General features: G+C 34.4%; 1 protein-coding gene across 1 annotated transcript; it reads left to right on the top strand.

The window, feature by feature from the left end:
- The first annotated feature begins 18,744 nt into the window (after positions 1-18,744).
- Positions 18,745-20,412, top strand: LOC123468411. Its single transcript, XM_045167874.1, has 2 exons — positions 18,745-19,221; positions 19,282-20,412. The coding sequence occupies exons 1-2, from the start codon at positions 18,954-18,956 to the stop codon at positions 20,286-20,288; spliced, it is 1,275 nt and encodes a 424-aa protein (XP_045023809.1). The 5' UTR covers positions 18,745-18,953; the 3' UTR covers positions 20,289-20,412.
- The last annotated feature ends 1,231 nt before the right edge of the window (positions 20,413-21,643 follow it).

A 21,643-nucleotide genomic window follows, 5' to 3' on the forward strand; every position in this document is an offset into this window, starting at 1 on the left:
TAAGCGTGGCCAGTAGTATCTTTCCTCTATCCGCCCCAGCGTCCTCTTCACTCCTAAGTGCGCCGCCCAACGATCGCCATGGTACGCGTCTAAAATCTCCAACCGTTGATCCGGGGGTACGCATAGACGCAACCTCATTCCTTGTTTACCCAAGGTTCGGCGATGCAGTAGTCCATCAATCAGCACGAAATTTTTGTAGGCCACGGCTGTACTCCTTTCCAGTTGCCTGCGTACCTCCACCCATCCCGGGACTGCCCCTTGCATTTCTCTCGTCCAACGACGCTCCTCCTCCCATGCTGTCGTGTATACCGGTAGCAGGTCCTCTTCGTCGTCATTGTCCCCTATCCCATCCATCGGATACCGAGATAGTGCATCAGCGTCCTCATGGAGCCGCCCACTTTTATACACAATTTCGGGCTGATAGTTCTGTATGGACAATGCCCACCGTGCCAATCTGCCCGCCAAATCTTTCTTTGTTGTTAACCAACAAAGGGCGTGGTGGTTCGTCACCACTTTCACCTTTGTCCCCCAAATGTAGCTGTGGAATTTCTTCACCGCCCAAACCAGGGCTAAGCACTCCTTCTCCGTAATGGAATAATTCCGCTCTGTTCGGGATAATAACCTGCTTGGCAAAGGCAACTGGCCTCTCCCCTGTCTCCCCTTCTGTACTTAAGGCCGCCCCGATCCCGTATTCGCAAGCGTCGGGATGGATTTCGAAGGGCTTTGTGTTATCCGGGTACGCCAACTGCGCAGCTCCCATTAGCGCGTTCTTTAGAGCCTCGAAGCTTTCCATGGCCTCCGCTCCCCAGGTAAATGTTTTTTTTCGCCCACAAGATCGTGTAACGGTCTGGCGATTTTCGCGAATCCGTCGATAAATCTTCTATAGTACGAACACATGCCTAGGAACGCCCCTTTATGTTCTTCACTTTCGCCGCTCTGGAACCCTCCACCGGAGGGGTGCGGGAAGGTCTCTTACTGCCTGCACTTGCTTCGGATCCGGTAACACCCCATTTTTATCCACGATATGTCCCAACGCCCGTAGTTGTGGCTGGGTGAACGTACATTTTTCCAACTTCACTTTTAGATTTGCCCCTCTCAGACGTCCCAGTACCCCGCGCAGTCCTTTCACGTGTTCGTCCACTGACCGAGAGTACACTACAATATCGTCCAGATAAACTAGACCCGTTGTCCATCTGAGGCCACTTAATACCACGTCCATCATTCTTTGAAAAGTTCCGGGTGCTGAACACAGCCCCATTGCCATCACCTTAAATTGGTATAGCCCATCCGCTGTGACGAACGCCGTTTTCGGACGGTCACCTTCCTTAATGGGCACTTGCCAGTATCCTGACTGCAAATCCATGATTGAAAAGAACGCCGCACCCTCCAATCGTGCCAGAGTCTCCTCTATCCTCGGCAGCGGATACACATCACTTATCGTCACTGCATTTAGGCGCCGGTAATCAACACAAAATCTCCACGTCCCCTTCTTTTCTGACCAGGACCACTGCCGCTCCCAATGGACTATTCGAGGGTTCGATAACTCCTGCCTTCTCCATTTCCTTGCACTGAGCTTCTATGATGATTCTCTCCTTCCATGCCCGAGCATGGGGTGATTGTCGAATTGGTTTTGCTTCCCCGGTATCTATTGTATGCTCTGCTGCCGTACACAGTCCTAGTTGGTCTCCGGGCCACGAAAAACAGTCGCCATATTCCACTAACACTTCTCGGATCTTTTCTCTGTCTGTCGGCGTTACCCTTCTCTCAATTCTGCTTTCAAATTCGTGCTCTCGAAACGCTTTCTTCTCTGCCCCTGCTGTCGCGACGGCTACTGGCGAGTCTCCCTCCTTGATTTCGGTCACTGGCTCGATTATTCCTAACACCGTCCCCTCTTCGATCCATTGTTGGTGATCCGATAAGTTAGTTATCGCCATCTGTCCGATTGTTCCCATGCCGCTAACCAGGACCTTTCCCGTCGACACCCTTTTCGTCCTCTGCAATGCTTGGGATGGTTCCACCAGTGCACTTTCGCCAAACCCTTTCAAATCTAGTGGTTGAGTTGCGACCACTTTCATCGATCGGGGTGGGACCCAGCATCCTTTCTGGACTACTAGTTTCGGTGCTTCCTCCATCATCTCCTCCCCAGTGCTCCGAGGGCAATGTCTCCAATGAAGATCTCCGGTAGCGCCCCAATCTTCATCCGCGTTCCAAGTTTCTCCAACATGTCCTTCCCCAGAAGTAAGTCGATGTCGCCGTCCAGAACCAAAGCCTCCCCCTCGACGGTCATCTTCCCATCCGATACTAACAGCCTTGCGGCTCCTCCCGGTTGAATCTCCTTGCCGTCAACTGATACTAGACGATTTGCGCGCCATGGTGTCACTGTTATCCCTAGTTCCCTCACTAATTTGGGCGAACACACGGACACTACCGCCCCTGTGTCTATCACGGCAGCCACCCGTTTTCCCCAGCACAACACATCCAGTACTACCATCCTCTGGATGTCGATCTTCAGAATTGGCCATGCTAGCACCTCCGGGTCTCCATGCTCTGTCCCTACTAGACCAATTACTTGCTTACCCTCTCCGAGCGAATCGCACCTGCTGATGCTGTTTTTGTTGTGGTGCCCCCTCCTCGCTGGGAGCTCGGGCAGTCGCGACGTATGTGTCCTATCCCTTCACACCCGTAGCACACGACCTTTCCGTCCTGCGTCCGACCCCTCAGGCCTCCCTGACCGTTTTCTCTTGCTGGACACTCTCTCCCGATGTGCCCCTCCGTCTTACATCTGCTGCAGATAGGTTTCCCATCCGAAGTCCATTTCAGTATCGATCGGTTATCCGACCGATACTGTTGACTCTCCGCTCTTTCTCCTTGCTGTGCGGCTGCCCCTGATGCGTTCCTTGATGCCACGGCTCCCATTAGTCCCTCTAGCAATTTTTCCATTCGATCCATTCTCTCATCTCCCGTCGTTGGTGTTTGTTTTCCGACCACGCCCATCGCCCATTCCTCGTGTCTTGCTCGGGACGTCATTTCCTGATACCGCTTAATTTCTTGAAGGAATTCGTCACACGAGTTGGGTTTCAAACTCCAGAGCTTCTCTAATGTAAACTTGGCTTGAGTCCTCTCCATAGGTGCGCCAATTTCGTAGCTTCGGTCATATTCGGGTCTACTCTGCGGCATAAATCCAGGATGTCGTAAAAATACTCGATCGTGGATTCCTCGATTCCTTGTTTGCGTTCTCTCAGATTCGCTTCATTGAATCGATTCTGATTGACTGGCTTGAATTGCTCCAACAGCTGTGTTTTAACTCCGGGTACAATTGGCGGTCCTGCAACATCCTCCCATTCGGCTGCTAGTTGTCCCGCGGCCTCTTTGTATGAGTACCACTTCTGCGCTGCACCGGACAGCGACAGCTCCACGTGGTCGCGAAGTTCTTCATCTCCCCATCGATTATATCTCCCGATTCTTTCGTATCGATGCATCCACTGCACGACGTCTTCCCCGTCCTTCCCCGAAGGTGGGTGGGGATTGGAATTTTATCTGTGCGGCCATCGCGTGCCTTGCGCCCACTTGCCGTTGAGCTGCTCTGAATCCCCGGATGTAGCTACTGATATTCGATGATCTTCTTCTCAAATCCGTGAAATCCCACTCTGGCTGCTCTTCTTCGTGTTCTCCCGATCCTTCTTCCTCTTCGGCGTCCTCCCACCGCTCAGTTTCCTCCTCACTGAATGTGAGATGATACTCCTGCCGAACGGATGCCGGTCGCTGCCCCTGTTGGGGTTCGTTAGCCCCTTCCTCTATTTCTCCTCGCTCTTCCGTTCCGCTTTCCCTCAGCGGTCGACTGCGCGTCCTCGCCCGCCCCTGGGATGCACTCCCGATCTCGGTGTATCCCCCAACTACCCCGTGCCACGAACCGTCCCCGAGCGTCTCGGATTCTCTCCCCGCTCCTTACGTCCTCCTCTCCTATCATCTACTTCCCGCAATCCTCGCACCGCTTGTTTCTTGCCGAACTTTTCGGCTCCCGGTTCACTTCCCCGCTTCTTGCCGTAAACTTCGGCTCACGGTTTACTTCCCCGATTCTTGCCGAACACTTCGGCTCACGGTTACTTCTCCGCTTCTTGCCGAACTCTTCGGCTCACGGTTCACTTCCCCGATTCTTGCCGTAAACTTCGGCTCACGGTTACTTCTCCGCTTCTTGCCGAACTCTTCGGCTCACGGTTCACTTCCCCGATTCTTGCCGTAAACTTCGGCTCACGGTTTACTTCCCCGATTCTTGCCGAACACTTCGGCTCACGGTTACTTTTCCGCTTCTTGCCGAACTCTTCGGCTCACGGTTCACTTCCCCGATTCTTGCCGAACACTTCGGCTCACGGTCACTTCTCCGCTTCTTGCCGAACACTTCGGCTCACGGTTACTTCTCCGCTTCTTGCCGAACTCTTCGGCTCACGGTTCACTTCCCCGATTCTTGCCGTAAACTTCGGCTCACGGTTACTTCTCCGCTTCTTGCCGACCACTTCGGCTCACGGTTTCCGCTATCCACGTTCCCTCAATGTACCCGTCTGCCCCGCCTTAGCCCTTTCCACCGTTTTCCCCCCGGCGTCTCTCCTTCGTTATGCTTCTCCCGATTGCCCTACGGTCCGAGCCGTGACCCCGTACCCCAACAATTTAAGGTGCTAAGACCAGTTGGGTCGTCGACTCTCAGGGGTCCCTGACAGCCACCGCCTCCGCAGCACAGAATCGAACAGAAACACAACCAAAAAAAAGAGACTTACCAGAGGTTCTGCATCTCCACCATGTAACAGTAAGTTGTATTGACGGTTCACAAGACTAAGACTGGGGGCTTGATACACGACAACGGGGGACTATATATGGGGGGGAAACACTGACGTCACACGTCCGGTAGCATTGCATACCGGATCACATAACGTGGTCATTGACCACGTGACAATATACTTGTATTCAATGTGAATACACTGTTATACCATGAGTTTTTACTTCTATATGTAAACTGCATGGAATATACTTGTATTCAATGTGAATACACTGTTATACCATGAGTTTTTACTTCTATATGTAAACTGCATGGAATATACTTGTATTCAATGTGAATACACTGTTATACCATGAGTTTTTACTTCTATATGTAAACTGCATGGAATATACTTGTATTCAATGTGAATACACTGTTATACCATGAGTTTTTACTTCTATATGTAAACAGCATCAAATATACTTGTATTCAATGTGAATACACTGTTATACCTATAGAGTTTTTACTTCTATATGTAAACTGCATGGAATATACTTGTATTCAATGTGAATACACTGTTATACCATGAGTTTTTACTTCTATATGTAAACAGCATCAAATATACTTGTATTCAATGTGAATACACTGTTATACCATGAGTTTTTACTTCTATATGTAAACAGCATCAAATATACTTGTATTCAATGTGAATACACTGTTTCTACCATGAGTTTTATTCTTCTATATGTAAACAGCATCAAATAATACTTGTATTCAATGTGAATACACTGTTATACCATGTAGTTTTACTTCTATATGTAAACTGCATGGAATATACTTGTATTCAATGTAAATACACTGTTATACCATGAGTTTTTACTTCTATATGTAAACTGCATGGAATATACTTGTATTCAATGTGAATACACTGTTATACCATGAGTTTTTACTTCTATATGTAAACTGCATGGAATATACTTGTATTCAATGTGAATACACTGTTATACCTTGAGTTTTTACTTCTATATGTAAACTGCATGGAATATACTTGTATTCAATTTGAATACACTGTTATACCATGAGTTTTTACTTCTATATGTAAACAGCATCAAATATACTTGTATTCAATGTGAATACACTGTTATACCATGAGTTTTTACTTTCTATATGTAAACAGCATCAAATATACTTGTATTCAATGTGAATACACTGTTATACCATGAGTTTTTACTTCTATATGTAAACAGCATCAAATATACTTTGTATTCAATGTGAATACACTGTTATACCATGAGTTTTTACTTCTATACGTAAACTGCATGGAATATACTTGTATTCAATGTGAATACACTGTTATACCATGAGTTTTTACTTCTATATGTAAACAGCATCAAATATACTTGTATTCAATGTGAATACACTGTTATACCATGAGTTTTTACTTCTATATGTAAACCATGCATGGAATATACTTGTATTCAATGTGAATACACTGTTATACCATGAGTTTTTACTTCTATATGTTAACTACATAATATACTTGTATTCAATGTGAATACACTGTTATACCATGAGTTTTTACTTCTATATGTAAACAGCATCAAATATACTTGTATTTTCAATGTGAATACACTGTTATACCATGAGTTTTTACTTCTATATGTAAACTGCATGGAATATACTTGTATTCAATGTGAATACACTGTTATACCATGAGTTTTTACTTCTATATGTAAACTGCATGGAATATACTTGTATTCAATGTGAATACACTGTTATACCATGAGTTTTTACTTCTATATGTAAACTGCATGGAATATACTTGTATTCAATGTGAATACACTGTTATAATTTACCATGAGTTTTTACTTCTATATGTAAACAGCTCAAATATACTTGTATTCAATGTGAATACACTTTGTTATACCATGAGTTTTTACTTCTATATGTAAACAGCATCAAATATACTTGTATTCAATGTGAATACACTGTTATACCATGAGTTTTTACTTCTATATGTAAACTGCATGGAATATACTTGTATTCAATGTGAATACACTGTTATACCATGAGTTTTTACTTCTATATGTAAACTGCATGGAATATACTTGTATTCAATGTGAATACACTGTTATACCATGAGTTTTTACTTCTATATGTAAACTGCATGGAATATACTTGTATTCAATGTGAATACACTGTTATACCATGAGTTTTTACTTCTATATGTAAACTGCATGGAATATACTTGTATTCAATGTGAATACACTGTTATACCATGAGTTTTTACTTCTATATGTAAACAGCATCAAATATACTTGTATTCAATGTGAATACACTGTTATACCATGAGTTTTTATTTCTATATGTAAACAGCATGGAATATACTTGTATTCAATGTGAATACACTGTTATACCATGAGTTTTTACTTCTTTATGTAAACTGCATGGAATATACTTGTATTCAATGTGAGTACACTGTTATACCATGAGTTTACTTCTATATGTAAACTGCATGGAATATACTTGTATTCAATGTGAATACACTGTTATACCATGAGTTTTTACTTTTCTATATGTAAACTGCATGGAATATACTTGTATTCAATGTGAATACACTGTTATACCATGAGTTTTTTTCTATATTTTAAACTGCATGGAATATACTTGTATTCAATGTGAATACACTGTTATACCATGAGTTTTTACTTCTATATGTAAACTGCATGGAATATACTTGTATTCAATGTGAATACACTGTTATACCATGAGTTTTTACTTCTATATGTAAACAGCATCAAATATACTTGTATTCAATGTGAATACACTGTTATACCATGAGTAGTTTTACTTCTATATGTAAACTGCATGGAATATACTTGTATTCAATGTGAATACACTGTTATACCATGAGTTTTTACTTCTTATTATGTAAACTGCATGGAATATACTTGTATTCAATGTGAATACACTGTTATACCATAAGTTTTTACTTCTATATGTAAACTGCATGGAATATACTTGTATTCAATGTGAATACACTGTTATACCATGAGTTTTTACTTCTATATGTAAACAGCATCAAATATACTTGTATTCAATGTGAATACACTGTTATACCATGTTTAGTTTTTACTTCTATGTGTAAACTGCATGGAATATACTTGTATTCAATGTGAATACACTGTTATACCATGAGTTTTTACTTCTATATGTAAACTGCATGGAATATACTTGTATTCAATGTGAATACACTGTTTATACCATGAGTTTTTACTTCTATATGTAAACTGCATGGAATATACTTGTATTCCATGTATAGAAGTAAAAACTCATGTTATAGCAGTGTATTCACAGTGAATACAAGTATATTCCATGCAGTTTACTATAAGTAAAAACTCGTTATTGTATAACAGTGTATTCACATTAAATACAAGTATATTTGATGCTGTTTACATATAGAAATAAAAACTCATGGTATAACAGTGTATTCACATTGAATACAAGTATATTCCATGCAGTTTACATATAAAGTAAATGAACTAATGGTATAACAGTGTATTCACATTGAATACAAGTATATTCCATGCAGTTTATATAGAAGTAAAAACTCATGGTATAACTTGTGTATTCACATTGAATACTAAGTATATTTGATGCTGTTTACATATAGAAGTAAAAACTCATGTGTTATAACAGTGTTTTCACGTTGAATACGAAGTATATTCCATGCAGTTGCTATATGTAAAAACTCGTAATTATAACAGTGTTATTCACATTGAATACAAAGTATATTCCATGCAGTTTACATATAGAAATAAAAACTCGTAATAGTATTAACAGTGTATTCACATTGAATACAAGTATATTCCATGCAGTTTACTATAGAAGTAAAAACTCATGGTATAGTATGTTCACATTGAATACAAGTATATTTGATGCTGTTTACATATAGAAGTAAAAACTCGTGGTATAACAGTGTATTCGCATTGAATACAAAAATATTCCATGCAGTTTACATATAAATAAAAACTCATGGTATAACAGTGTATTCACATTGAATACAAGTATATTCCATGCAGTTAAATATAGAAAAAACTAATGGTATAACAGTGTATTCACATTGAATATCAAGTATATTCCATGCAGTTTACATATAGAAGTAAAAACTCATGTGTATAACAGTGTATTCACATTGAATACTTGTTATCATTATATGAACTATATTCGTTTTTAAGTATATTTCATGCTGTTTACATATAAATGAAACTCATGGTATAACAGTGTATTCACATTGAATACAAATATAATTGATGCTGTTTATATAGAAGTAAAAACTCATGGTATATAAGTTGTATTCACATTGAATACAAGTATATTTGATGCTGTTATATAAAGTAAAAGTAATGTATAACAGTGTATTCACATTGAATTTTTGTAGAAGTAAAAACTATATGGTATAACAAGGTATTCACATTGAATACAAGTATATTTGATGCTGTTTACATATAGAAGTAAAAACTCATGTGTATAACAGTGTATTCACATTGAATACAAGTATATTCCATGCAGTTTACATATAAATAAATACTCGTAAACTCGTAGTATAACAGTGTATTCACATTTGAATACAAGAATATTTGATGCTGTTTACATATAGAATGAAAACTCGTAATGGTATAACTGTATTTTTCACATTGAATACAAGTATATTTGATGCTGTTTACATATAAATAAAACTCATGTTTTGTATTCTTATTAATTTTGTTGATATAAACTCATGGTATAACAGTGTATTCACATTGAATACAAGTATATTTGATGCTGTTTATATAAATGAAACTCATGTATAACAGTGTATTCACATTGAATACAAATATTTATCGTTACATGAAGTAAAACTAGTATAACAGTATTATTCACATTGAATATTATTTTGCGTTTATTGTAAGTTATAACTTTTACTATATGCGTTTGCATAGAAGTAAACTCTGGTAGAGTGTATTCACATTGAATCTTATTTCGTTTATATTGAAATGAAACTCATGTTATATATCAGTGTCATTGAATACAAGTATATTTGATGCTGTTTACATATAGAAGTAAAAAACTCATGGTATAACAGTGTATTCACATTGAATACAAGTATATTCCATGCTGGTTACATAGAAGTAAAAACTCATGGTATAACAGTGTATTCACATTGAATACAATATATTTGATGCTGTTTATATAAATAAAAACTCGTAATGTATTATTATGAATTAAGTATATTATATTGTATATAAACTCATGTTATAACAGTGTATTCACATTGAATACAAGTATATTCGATGCTGTTTATATATTGAAGTAAAAAACTCATGGTATAACAGTGTATTCACATTGAATACAAGTATATTTGATTGCATGTTTACATATAGAAGTAAAAACTCATGGTATAACAGTGTATTCACATTGAATACAAGTATATTTCCATGCTGTTTACTTATAAGTAAAAAATTCGTATTATAACAGTGTATTCACATTGAATTAATATATATGAGTTTACATTAAATAGAAAACTCGTATGGTATAACAGTGTATTCACATTGAATACAAGTATATTTGATGCTGTTTACATATAGAAGTAAAAACTCATGGTATAACAGTGTATTCACATTGAATACAAGTATATTTGATACTTGTTACATATAGAAGTAAAAAACTCATGGTATAACAGTGTATTCACATTGAATACAAGTATATTTGATGCTGTTTACATATAGAAGTAAAAACTCATGGTATAACAGTGTATTCACATTGAATACAAGTATATTTGATGCTGTTTACATATAGAAGTAAAAACTCATGGTATAACAGTGTATTCACATTGAATACAAGTATATTTGATGCTGTTTACTATATAGAAGTAAAAACTCATGGTATAACAGTGTATTCACATTGAATACAAGTATATTTGATGCTGTTTACATATAGAAGTAAAAACTCATGGTATAACAGTGTATTCACATTGAATACAAGTATATTCCATGCTGTTTATATATAGAAGTAAAAACTCATGGTATAACAGTGTATTCACATTGAATACAAGTATATTTGATGCTGTTTACATATAGAAGTAAAAACTCATGGTATAACAGTGTATTCACATTGAATACAAGTATATTTGATGCTGTTTACATATAAATAAAAAACTCATGGTATAACAGTGTATTCACATTGAATACAAGTATATTCTGATGCTGTTTACATATAGAAGTAAAAACTCATGGTATAACAGTGTATTCACATTGAATACAAGTATATTTGATGCTGTTTACATATAGAAGTAAAAACTCATGGTATAACAGTGTATTCACATTGAATACAAGTATATTTCATGCAGTTTACATATAGAAATAAAAACTCATGGTATAACAGTGTATTCACATTGAATACAAGTATATTTGATGCTGTTTACATATAGAAGTAAAAACTCATGGTATAACAGTGTATTCACATTGAATACAAGTATATTTGATGCTGTTTACATATAGAAGTAAAAACTCATGGTATAACAGTGTATTCACATTGAATACAAGTATATTTGATGCTTTTATATATTAGAAGTAAAAACTCATGGTATAACAGTGTATTCACATTGAATACAAGTATATTTGATGCTGTTTACATATAGAAGTAAAAACTCATGGTATAACAGTGTATTCACATTGAATACAAGTATATTTGATGCTGTTTACATATAGAAGTAAAAACTCATGGTATAACAGTGTATTCACATTGAATACAAGTATATTTGATGCAGTATACATATAGAAGTAAAAACTCATGGTATAACAGTGTATTCACATTGAATACAAGTATATTTGATGCTGTTTACATATAGAAATAAAAACTCATGGTATAACAGTGTATTCACATTGAATACAAGTATATTTGATGCTGTTTACATATAGAAGTAAAAACTCATGGTATAACAGTGTATTCACATTGAATACAAGTATATTTGATGCAGTTTACATATAGAAGTAAAAACTCATGGTATAACAGTGTATTCACATTGAATACAAGTATATTTGATGCTGTTTACATATTGAAGTAAAAACTCATGGTATAACAGTGTATTCACATTGAATACAAGTATATTTGATGCAGTATACATATAGAAGTAAAAACTCATGGTATAACAGTGTATTCACATTGAATACAAGTATATTCCATGCAGTTTACATATAGAAGTAAAAACTCATGGTATAACAGTGTATTCACATTGAATACAAGTATATTTGATTGCTGTTTACATATAGAAGTAAAAACTCATGGTATAACTGTGTATTAATTGAATTATATTTACATAAAGTAAAAACTCATGGTATAACAGTGTATTCACATAGAATACAAGTATATTTGTTGTTTACATATAGAAGTAAAAACTCATGGTATAACAGTGTATTCACATTGAATACAAGTATATTTGATGCAGTATACATAAAGAAGTAAAAACTCATGGTATAACAGTGTATTCACATTGAATACAAGTATATTCCATGCAGTTTACATATAGAAGTAAAAACTCATGGTATAACAGTGTATTCACATTGAATACAAGTATATTTGATGCTGTTTACATATAGAAGTAAAAACTCATGGTATAACAGTGTATTCACATTGAATACAAGTATATTTGATGCTGTTTACATATAGAAGTAAAAACTCATGGTATAACAGTGTATTCACATTGAATACAAGTATATTTGATGCAGTTTACATATAGAAGTAAAAACTCATGGTATAACAGTGTATTCACATTGAATACAAGTATATTTGATGCTGTTTACATATAATAGTAAAAACTCATGGTATAACAGTGTATTCACATTGAATACAAGTATATTCCATGCAGTTTACATATAGAAGTAAAAACTCATGGTATAACAGTGTATTCACATTGAATACAAGTATATTTGATGCTGTTTACATATAGAAGTAAAAACTCATGGTATAACAGTGTATTCACATTGAATACAAGTATATTCCATGCAGTTTACATATAGAAGTAAAAACTCATGGTATAACAGTGTATTCACATTGAATACAAGTATATTTGATGCTGTTTACATATAGAAGTAAAAACTCATGGTATAACAGTGTATTCACATTGAATACAAGTATATTTGATGCTGTTTACATATAGAAGTAAAAACTCATGGTATAACAGTGTATTCACATTGAATACAAGTATATTCCATGCAGTTTACATATAGAAGTAAAAATTCATGGTATAACAGTGTATTCAATAGTCGAATACAAGTATATTTGATGCTGTTTACATATAGAAGTAAAAAACTCATGGTATAACAGTGTATTCACATTGAATACAAGTATATTTGATGCTGTTTACATATAATAGTAAAAACTCATGGTATAACAGTGTATTCACATTGAATACAAGTATATTTGATGCTGTTTACATATAATAGTAAAAACTCATAGTATAACAGTGTATTCACATTGAATACAAGTATATTTGATGCTGTTTACATATAGAAGTAAAAACTCATGGTATAACAGTGTATTCACATTGAATACAAGTATATTTGATGCTGTTTACATATAGAAGTAAAAACTCATGGTATAACAGTGTATTCACATTGAATACAAGTATATTTGATGCTGTTTACATATAGAAGTAAAAACTCATGGTATAACAGTGTATTCACATTGAATACAAGTATATTTGATGCTGTTTACATATAGAAGTAAAAACTCATGGTATAACAGTGTATTCACATTGAATACAAGTATATTTGATGCAGTTTACATATAGAAGTAAAAACTCATGTTATAACAGTGTATTCACATTGAATACAAGTATATTTGATGCTGTTTACATATAGAAGTAAAAACTCATGGTATAACAGTGTATTCACATTGAATACAAGTATATTTGATGCTGTTTACATATAGAAGTAAAAACTCATGGTATAACAGTGTATTCACATTGAATACAAGTATATTCCATGCAGTTTACATATAGAAGTAAAAACTCATGGTATAACAGTGTATTCACATTGAATACAAGTATATTTGATGCTGTTTACATATAGAAGTAAAAACTCATGGTATAACAGTGTATTCACATTGAATACAAGTATATTTGATGCTGTTTACATATAGAAGTAAAAACTCATGGTATAACAGTGTATTCACATTGAATACAAGTATATTTGATGCAGTTTACATATAGAAGTAAAAACTCATGGTATAACAGTGTATTCACATTGAATACAAGTATATTTGATGCTGTTTACATATAGAAGTAAAAACTCATGGTATAACAGTGTATTCACATTGAATACAAGTATATTCCATGCAGTTTACATATAGAAGTAAAAACTCATGGTATAACAGTGTATTCACATTGAATACAAGTATATTTGATGCTGTTTACATATAGAAGTAAAAACTCATGGTATAACAGTGTATTCACATTGAATACAAGTATATTTGATGCTGTTTACATATAATAGTAAAAACTCATGGTATAACAGTGTATTCACATTGAATACAAGTATATTTGATGCTGTTTACATATAGAAGTAAAAACTCATGTTATAACAGTATATTCACATTGAATACAAGTATATTTGATGCTGTTTACATATTGAAGTAAAAACTCATGGTATAACAGTGTATTCACATTGAATACAAGTATATTTGATGCAGTTTACATATAGAAGTAAAAACTCATGGTATAACAGTGTATTCACATTGAATACAAGTATATTTCATGCAGTTTACATATAGAAGTAAAAACTCATGGTATAACAGTGTATTCACATTGAATACAAGTATATTTGATGCTGTTTACATATAGAAGTAAAAACTCATGGTATAACAGTGTATTCACATTGAATACAAGTATATTTGATGCTGTTTACATATAGAAGTAAAAACTCATGGTATAACAGTGTATTCACATTGAATACAAGTATATTTGATGCAGTATACATATAGAAGTAAAAACTCATGGTATAACAGTGTATTCACATTGAATACAAGTATATTTCATGCAGTTTACATATAGAAGTAAAAACTCATGGTATAACAGTGTATTCACATTGAATACAAGTATATTTGATGCTGTTTACATATAGAAGTAAAAACTCATGGTATAACAGTGTATTCACATTGAATACAAGTATATTTGATGCTGTTTACATATAGAAGTAAAAACTCATGGTATAACAGTGTATTCACATTGAATACAAGTATATTTGATGCTGTTTACATATAGAAGTAAAAACTCATGGTATAACAGTGTATTCACATTGAATACAAGTATATTTGATGCTGTTTACATATAGTAGTAAAAACTCATGGTATAACAGTGTATTCACATTGAATACAAGTATATTTCATGCAGTTTACATATAGAAGTAAAAACTCATGGTATAACAGTGTATTCACATTGAATACAAGTATATTTGATGCTGTTTACATATAGAAGTAAAAACTCATGGTATAACAGTGTATTCACATTGAATACAAGTATATTCCATGCAGTTTACATATAGAAGTAAAAACTCATGGTATAACAGTGTATTCACATTGAATACAAGTATATTTGATGCTGTTTACATATAGAAGTAAAAACTCATGGTATAACAGTGTATTCCCATTGAATACAAGTATATTTGATGCTGTTTACATATAGAAGTAAAAACTCATGGTATAACAGTGTATTCACATTGAATACAAGTATATTCCATGCAGTTTACATATAGAAGTAAAAACTCATGGTATAACAGTGTATTCACATTGAATACAAGTATATTTGATGCTGTTTACATATAGAAGTAAAAACTCATGGTATAACAGTGTATTCACATTGAATACAAGTATATTCCATGCAGTTTACATATAGAAGTAAAAACTCATGGTATAACAGTGTATTCACATTGAATACAAGTATATTTGATGCTGTTTACATTTAGAAGTAAAAATTCATGGTAAAAATGTATTCCTTGAATACAAGTATATTTATGCTGTTTACATTTAGAAGTAAAAACTCATGGTATAACAGTGTATTCACATTGAATACAAGTATATTTGATGCTGTTTACATATAGAAGTAAAAACTCATGGTATAACAGTGTATTCACATTGAATACAAGTATATTCCATGCAGTTTACATATAGAAGTAAAAACTCATGGTATAACAGTGTATTCACATTGAATACAAGTATATTTGATGCTGTTTACATATAGAAGTAAAAACTCATGGTATAACAGTGTATTCACATTGAATACAAGTATATTCCATGCAGTTTACATATAGAAGTAAAAACTCATGGTATAACAGTGTATTCACATTGAATACAAGTATATTCCATGCAGTTTACATATAGAAGTAAAAACTCATGGTATAACAGTGTATTCACATTGAATACAAGTATATTTGATGCTGTTTACATATAGAAGTAAAAACTCATGGTATAACAGTGTATTCACATTGAATACAAGTATATTTGATGCAGTTTACATATAGAAGTAAAAACTCATGGTATAACAGTGTATTCACATTGAATACAAGTATATTCCATGCAGTTTACATATAGAAGTAAAAACTCATGGTATAACAGTGTATTCACATTGAATACAAGTATATTTGATGCTGTTTACATATAGAAGTAAAAACTCATGGTATAACAGTGTATTCACATTGAATACAAGTATATTTGATGCTGTTTACATATAGAAGTAAAAACTCATGGTATAACAGTGTATTCACATTGAATACAAGTATATTTGATGCAGTTTACATATAGAAGTAAAAACTCATGGTATAACAGTGTATTCACATTGAATACAAGTATATTTGATGCTGTTTACATATAGAAGTAAAAACTCATGGTATAACAGTGTATTCACATTGAATACAAGTATATTCCATGCAGTTTACATATAGAAGTAAAAACTCATGGTATAACAGTGTATTCACATTGAATACAAGTATATTTGATGCTGTTTACATATAGAAGTAAAAACTCATGGTATAACAGTGTATTCACATTGAATACAAGTATATTTGATGCTGTTTACATATAATAGTAAAAACTCATGGTATAACAGTGTATTCACATTGAATACAAGTATATTTGATGCTGTTTACATATAGAAGTAAAAACTCATGGTATAACAGTGTATTCACATTGAATACAAGTATATTTGATGCTGTTTACATATAGAAGTAAAAACTCATGGTATAACAGTGTATTCACATTGAATACAAGTATATTTGATGCTGTTTACATATAGAAGTAAAAACTCATGGTATAACAGTGTATTCACATTGAATACAAGTATATTTGATGCTGTTTACATATAGAAGTAAAAACTCATGGTATAACAGTGTATTCACATTGAATACAAGTATATTTGATGCTGTTTACATATAGAAGTAAAAACTCATGGTATAACAGTGTATTCACATTGAATACAAGTATATTTGATGCAGTTTACATATAGAAGTAAAAACTCATGGTATAACAGTGTATTCACATTGAATACAAGTATATTTGATGCTGTTTACATATAATAGTAAAAACTCATGGTATAACAGTGTATTCACATTGAATACAAGTATATTCCATGCAGTTTACATATAGAAGTAATAACTCATAGTATAACAGTGTATTCACATTGAATACAAGTATATTTGATGCTGTTTACATATAGAAGTAAAAACTCATGGTATAACAGTGTATTCACATTGAATACAAGTAGATTCCATGCAGTTTACATGTAGAAGTAAAAACTCGTGGTATAAGAGTGTATTCACATTGAATACAAGTATATTTGATGCTGTTTACATATAGAAGTAAAAACTCATGGTATAACCGTGTATTCCCATTGAATACAAGTATATTTGATGCTATTTACATATAGAAGTAAAAACTCATGGTATAACAGTGTATTCACATTGAATACAAGTATATTCCATGCAGTTTACATATAGAAGTAAAAATTCATGGTATAACAGTGTATTCAGATCGAATACAAGTATATTTGATGCTGTTTACATATAGAAGTAAAAACTCATGGTATAACAGTGTATTCACATTGAATACAAGTATATTCCATGCAGTTTACATATAGAAGTAAAAACTCATGGTAGAACAGTGTATTCACATTGAATACAAGTATATTTGATGCTGTTTACATTTAGAAGTAAAAACTCATGGTATAACAGTGTATTCACATTGAATACAAGTATATTTAATGCTGTTTACATTTAGAAGTAAAAACTCATGGTATAACAGTGTATTCACATGGAATACAAGTATATTTGATGCTGTTTACATATAGAAGAAAAAACTCATGGTATAACAGTGTATTCGCATTGAATACAAAAATATTCCATGCAGTTTACATATAGAAGTAAAAACTCATGGTATAACAGTGTATTCACATCGAATACAAGTATATTTGATGCTGTTTACATATAGAAGTAAAAACTCATGGTATAACAGTGTATTCACATTGAATACAAGTATATTCCATGCAGTTAACATATAGAAGTAAAAACTCATGGTATAACAGTGTATTCACATTGAATACAAGTATATTCCATGCAGTTTACATATAGAAGTAAAAACTCATGGTATAACAGTGTATTCACATTGAATACAAGTATATTTGATGCTGTTAACATATAGAAGAAAAAACTCGTGGTATAACAGTGTGTTCACAATGAATACAAGTATATTTGATACAGTTTACATTTAGAAGTAAAAACTCATGGTATAACAGTGTATTCACATTGAATACAAGTATATTCCATGCAGTTTACATATAGAAGTAAAAACTCATGGTATAACAGTGTATTCACATTGAATACAAGTATATTTGATGCTGTTTACATATAGAAGTAAAAACTCATGGTATAACCACGATGTACCAGGAGAGGTGGGCAAACGCAGTAGGGCTTCCCCGCTTAAAACTGTGCCAACTTTCGGAAATTGTTCTCACTCCTGCCGCTAGGTTCTCTAGTGTTAGTGGCCCTCAGATTTGGCGCGAATTGTCAAAAGTAAAGCGTCTGCCATCTTGTCGATAGTTGATTCCATTTCGTTGTTTCATTTGTTCAATTAGTTCTTTAACTTAGGGTAGTAATGTGTTTTTGATAAATTGTGTTGCGAGATGGTTAAATGCTTCGTGGTTGGCTGTTCTACGGGATACAAATCAGCCAAAGAAAATGATGCTAAGGTATTTAAACCACCCAAAGAAGAAAGGCAATTCATTTTCTGGGGTAAAAAATTGGAAAGAAGTGACAGAAAATTTTCTAGAAAAGATCATGTGTGTTCTAGACATTTTAAAGAAGAATTCATAATCAAGAACTCTGTAAATGGTGGTGCCCCATTGAGTCGCTGGAAATTGAGAGCTGATGCCATACCATCTCTTTTTCTTGGTAAGTTTTAGTTTATCAATTCTTCCTGTATTATTCATGAAATTATTTTAAATTATGTAGGTTACAAAGATGGGGTAGCCCCAAGCAAAAAGTATCGGAAACAAACAACCTCTCCAATATCCAGCAATGCATCCCATAAACAACCAGAAGAGAAACATGATGATCGAACAACATCTGATGGGAACAGTGTTGAAGTCACTCTTGGTGGAGAGAAGAGTCTTGAACACACAACCCCAGAAACAGGAGGTGAAAATCTTGTTGAAACCCAACATGAAGAAAACATCCCTTCTGTGCTACAAATTGAAGAGAACAATCTTGTTCAGACAATTGAATCCATTCAAGAAAACATTTTTGATCGAGTAACTTCTGACACATCTCTCAATACTCTGGCAGAAGATTTAAATGAAAATTGTGACATCAGAAATACTAAAGTACAAAGCCATGAACCCATCCAGGAAACACACGTTGATTACAGCAATATTGACGGGAAACATACTGCAGACACTACTGAACTTATCACAGCCATGGATTTTGATGATTCAACAATTATTGAAACAATTGAGAATATCATTTGTGATCCTAGTGACACTAAACTTCCTCCGTCTTGGCGTTGGCTTCCTGATTGTGATGTTTACAACGAAGATGATCCGACCGCCTTCAAGAAAATTGCCGTTAGATTTGGTCAAGTGAATAACACAACAATAATTTTAAAATCCATTTTCGTAGTAGGATCAGAGGTTTTCTATAGCCTCAAAGGATCAGCTATACCCTGTCCGAAGTTCCTCTCATCCAATTTCGGAAAACTAGATGATAATTCAAATCTCGTTACTAAGTTTGATTCTGCTAGTATCTGTAATGGGTTTCATCTAACAGCTGAAGGGAATTTTAAAAAACTAGAGAAAACCTGTATCAAGGAAAATGCGAATTTCAGATCCCGTTTCTGCCTAAGACTTTTATCTGGTAAAGGTAATATGTGTTACATGTGTGAACATCTCCAAAAGATTCACTTGAAGTACAGCTCCCGGCAAACAGCAATTGAAAGAATGTCCGCAAGAAAGAAGAAATGAATGCAATGAAATCAAAAATGCTGAAACAAAAAATTCAACGGAAAGAACTTGTTGTTAAGGTACACTATCAACATTTTTAATTATTTACAAATTTTGTTCTTCTTCATTTAACTAACATCCAATTATGTCATAGAAACTTCGACTAGAAATAAAAAATGTCAGGAAAAATGTCACTTCTGCTTGCGAAAAGGCAATAAGTAATCAGTTTCTTGGGCTTAATGACCAGGTATAAAATGCTCCCATTATTATTTTCCTCTATGACGATGACGTTTGTTAGATTATCCAATTTTTACTATATTTCTCCCAATGACCAATAATAACGACAACACTACTTATTTACAATTTTTCTTACATTGCGACCATATAATTGGCAGAAATGTAATAAATAATTGGAATATACATGATGAAACCAAACTGTTAATTTTCATTTCATTTAATTAGTTTGAAATTTACTCTTCTTTCATACAGGAAAGAATGGTAGTACAAACCATTTTGAAGAAAGCTTCTTGTGCACACTCTCCGAAATCCATGAGATACGATCCTGACTTCCTACTTCAATGTGTGCTATTGAGGATTAAGAGCAGAGCAGCTTACAATCACTTAAGAGTAAATAACATACTACCCCTTCCTCGTGGTGAAACAATACGTCGTTTGTTAAGTTGCATGTCTTGCACATTTGGACTCAATGGCTTTGCATTAGATGCAATCAAAAACAATTTTGTGGGAAAACCTATTCACATGCGCTATGGAACTCTAGTGTGGGATGAGATGTCCATAGAAGAAAGTGTTATCTTCGATTCCATGAAACTTGTGTTTGAAGGATTCGTGGATTATGGAGAAGATAACAATTTAGATGGAAAAATCAAAGACCAAACACATCAAGGAGAACTAGCGGATCATGCCCTTGTATTTATATTTCGGCCTTATCGTTACAATTGGATCCAGCCAATCGCTTGTTATGCGACAAAGGGATCCTGCCCAGGATCTGTGATACAGCAGCTAATGGCAAGAGCAATTTGTGCTCTACATCAACATGGTGCTGTTGTTAAATCAGTGGTATGTGATGGAGCACAGAGCAATAAGTTGGCAATGAAGCTTTCTGGAGTGTCAGGGAAATACGACGATCTCAATAATGCATTTCAAAGCAAGCCAAGTTCGTTTGAACATCCCACAATAAATGACGAGACAATTTTTTTCTTTATTGATGTACCTCATCTGATGAAGACAGTTCGAAATAATATCTTCACAATCAAGGAAGTACAAGTAAGAAACGTGTTGTTTTGTGTCGTATTATCTTTACATTATTATTTTTTAATGTTTATTTTTTGTTCATCGTGGTTAGTACAAAGGTGAAA

This window comes from Daphnia magna, unplaced genomic scaffold, assembly GCF_020631705.1.
Source record: "Daphnia magna isolate NIES unplaced genomic scaffold, ASM2063170v1.1 Dm_contigs352, whole genome shotgun sequence".
Taxonomy (NCBI): domain Eukaryota; kingdom Metazoa; phylum Arthropoda; class Branchiopoda; order Diplostraca; family Daphniidae; genus Daphnia; species Daphnia magna.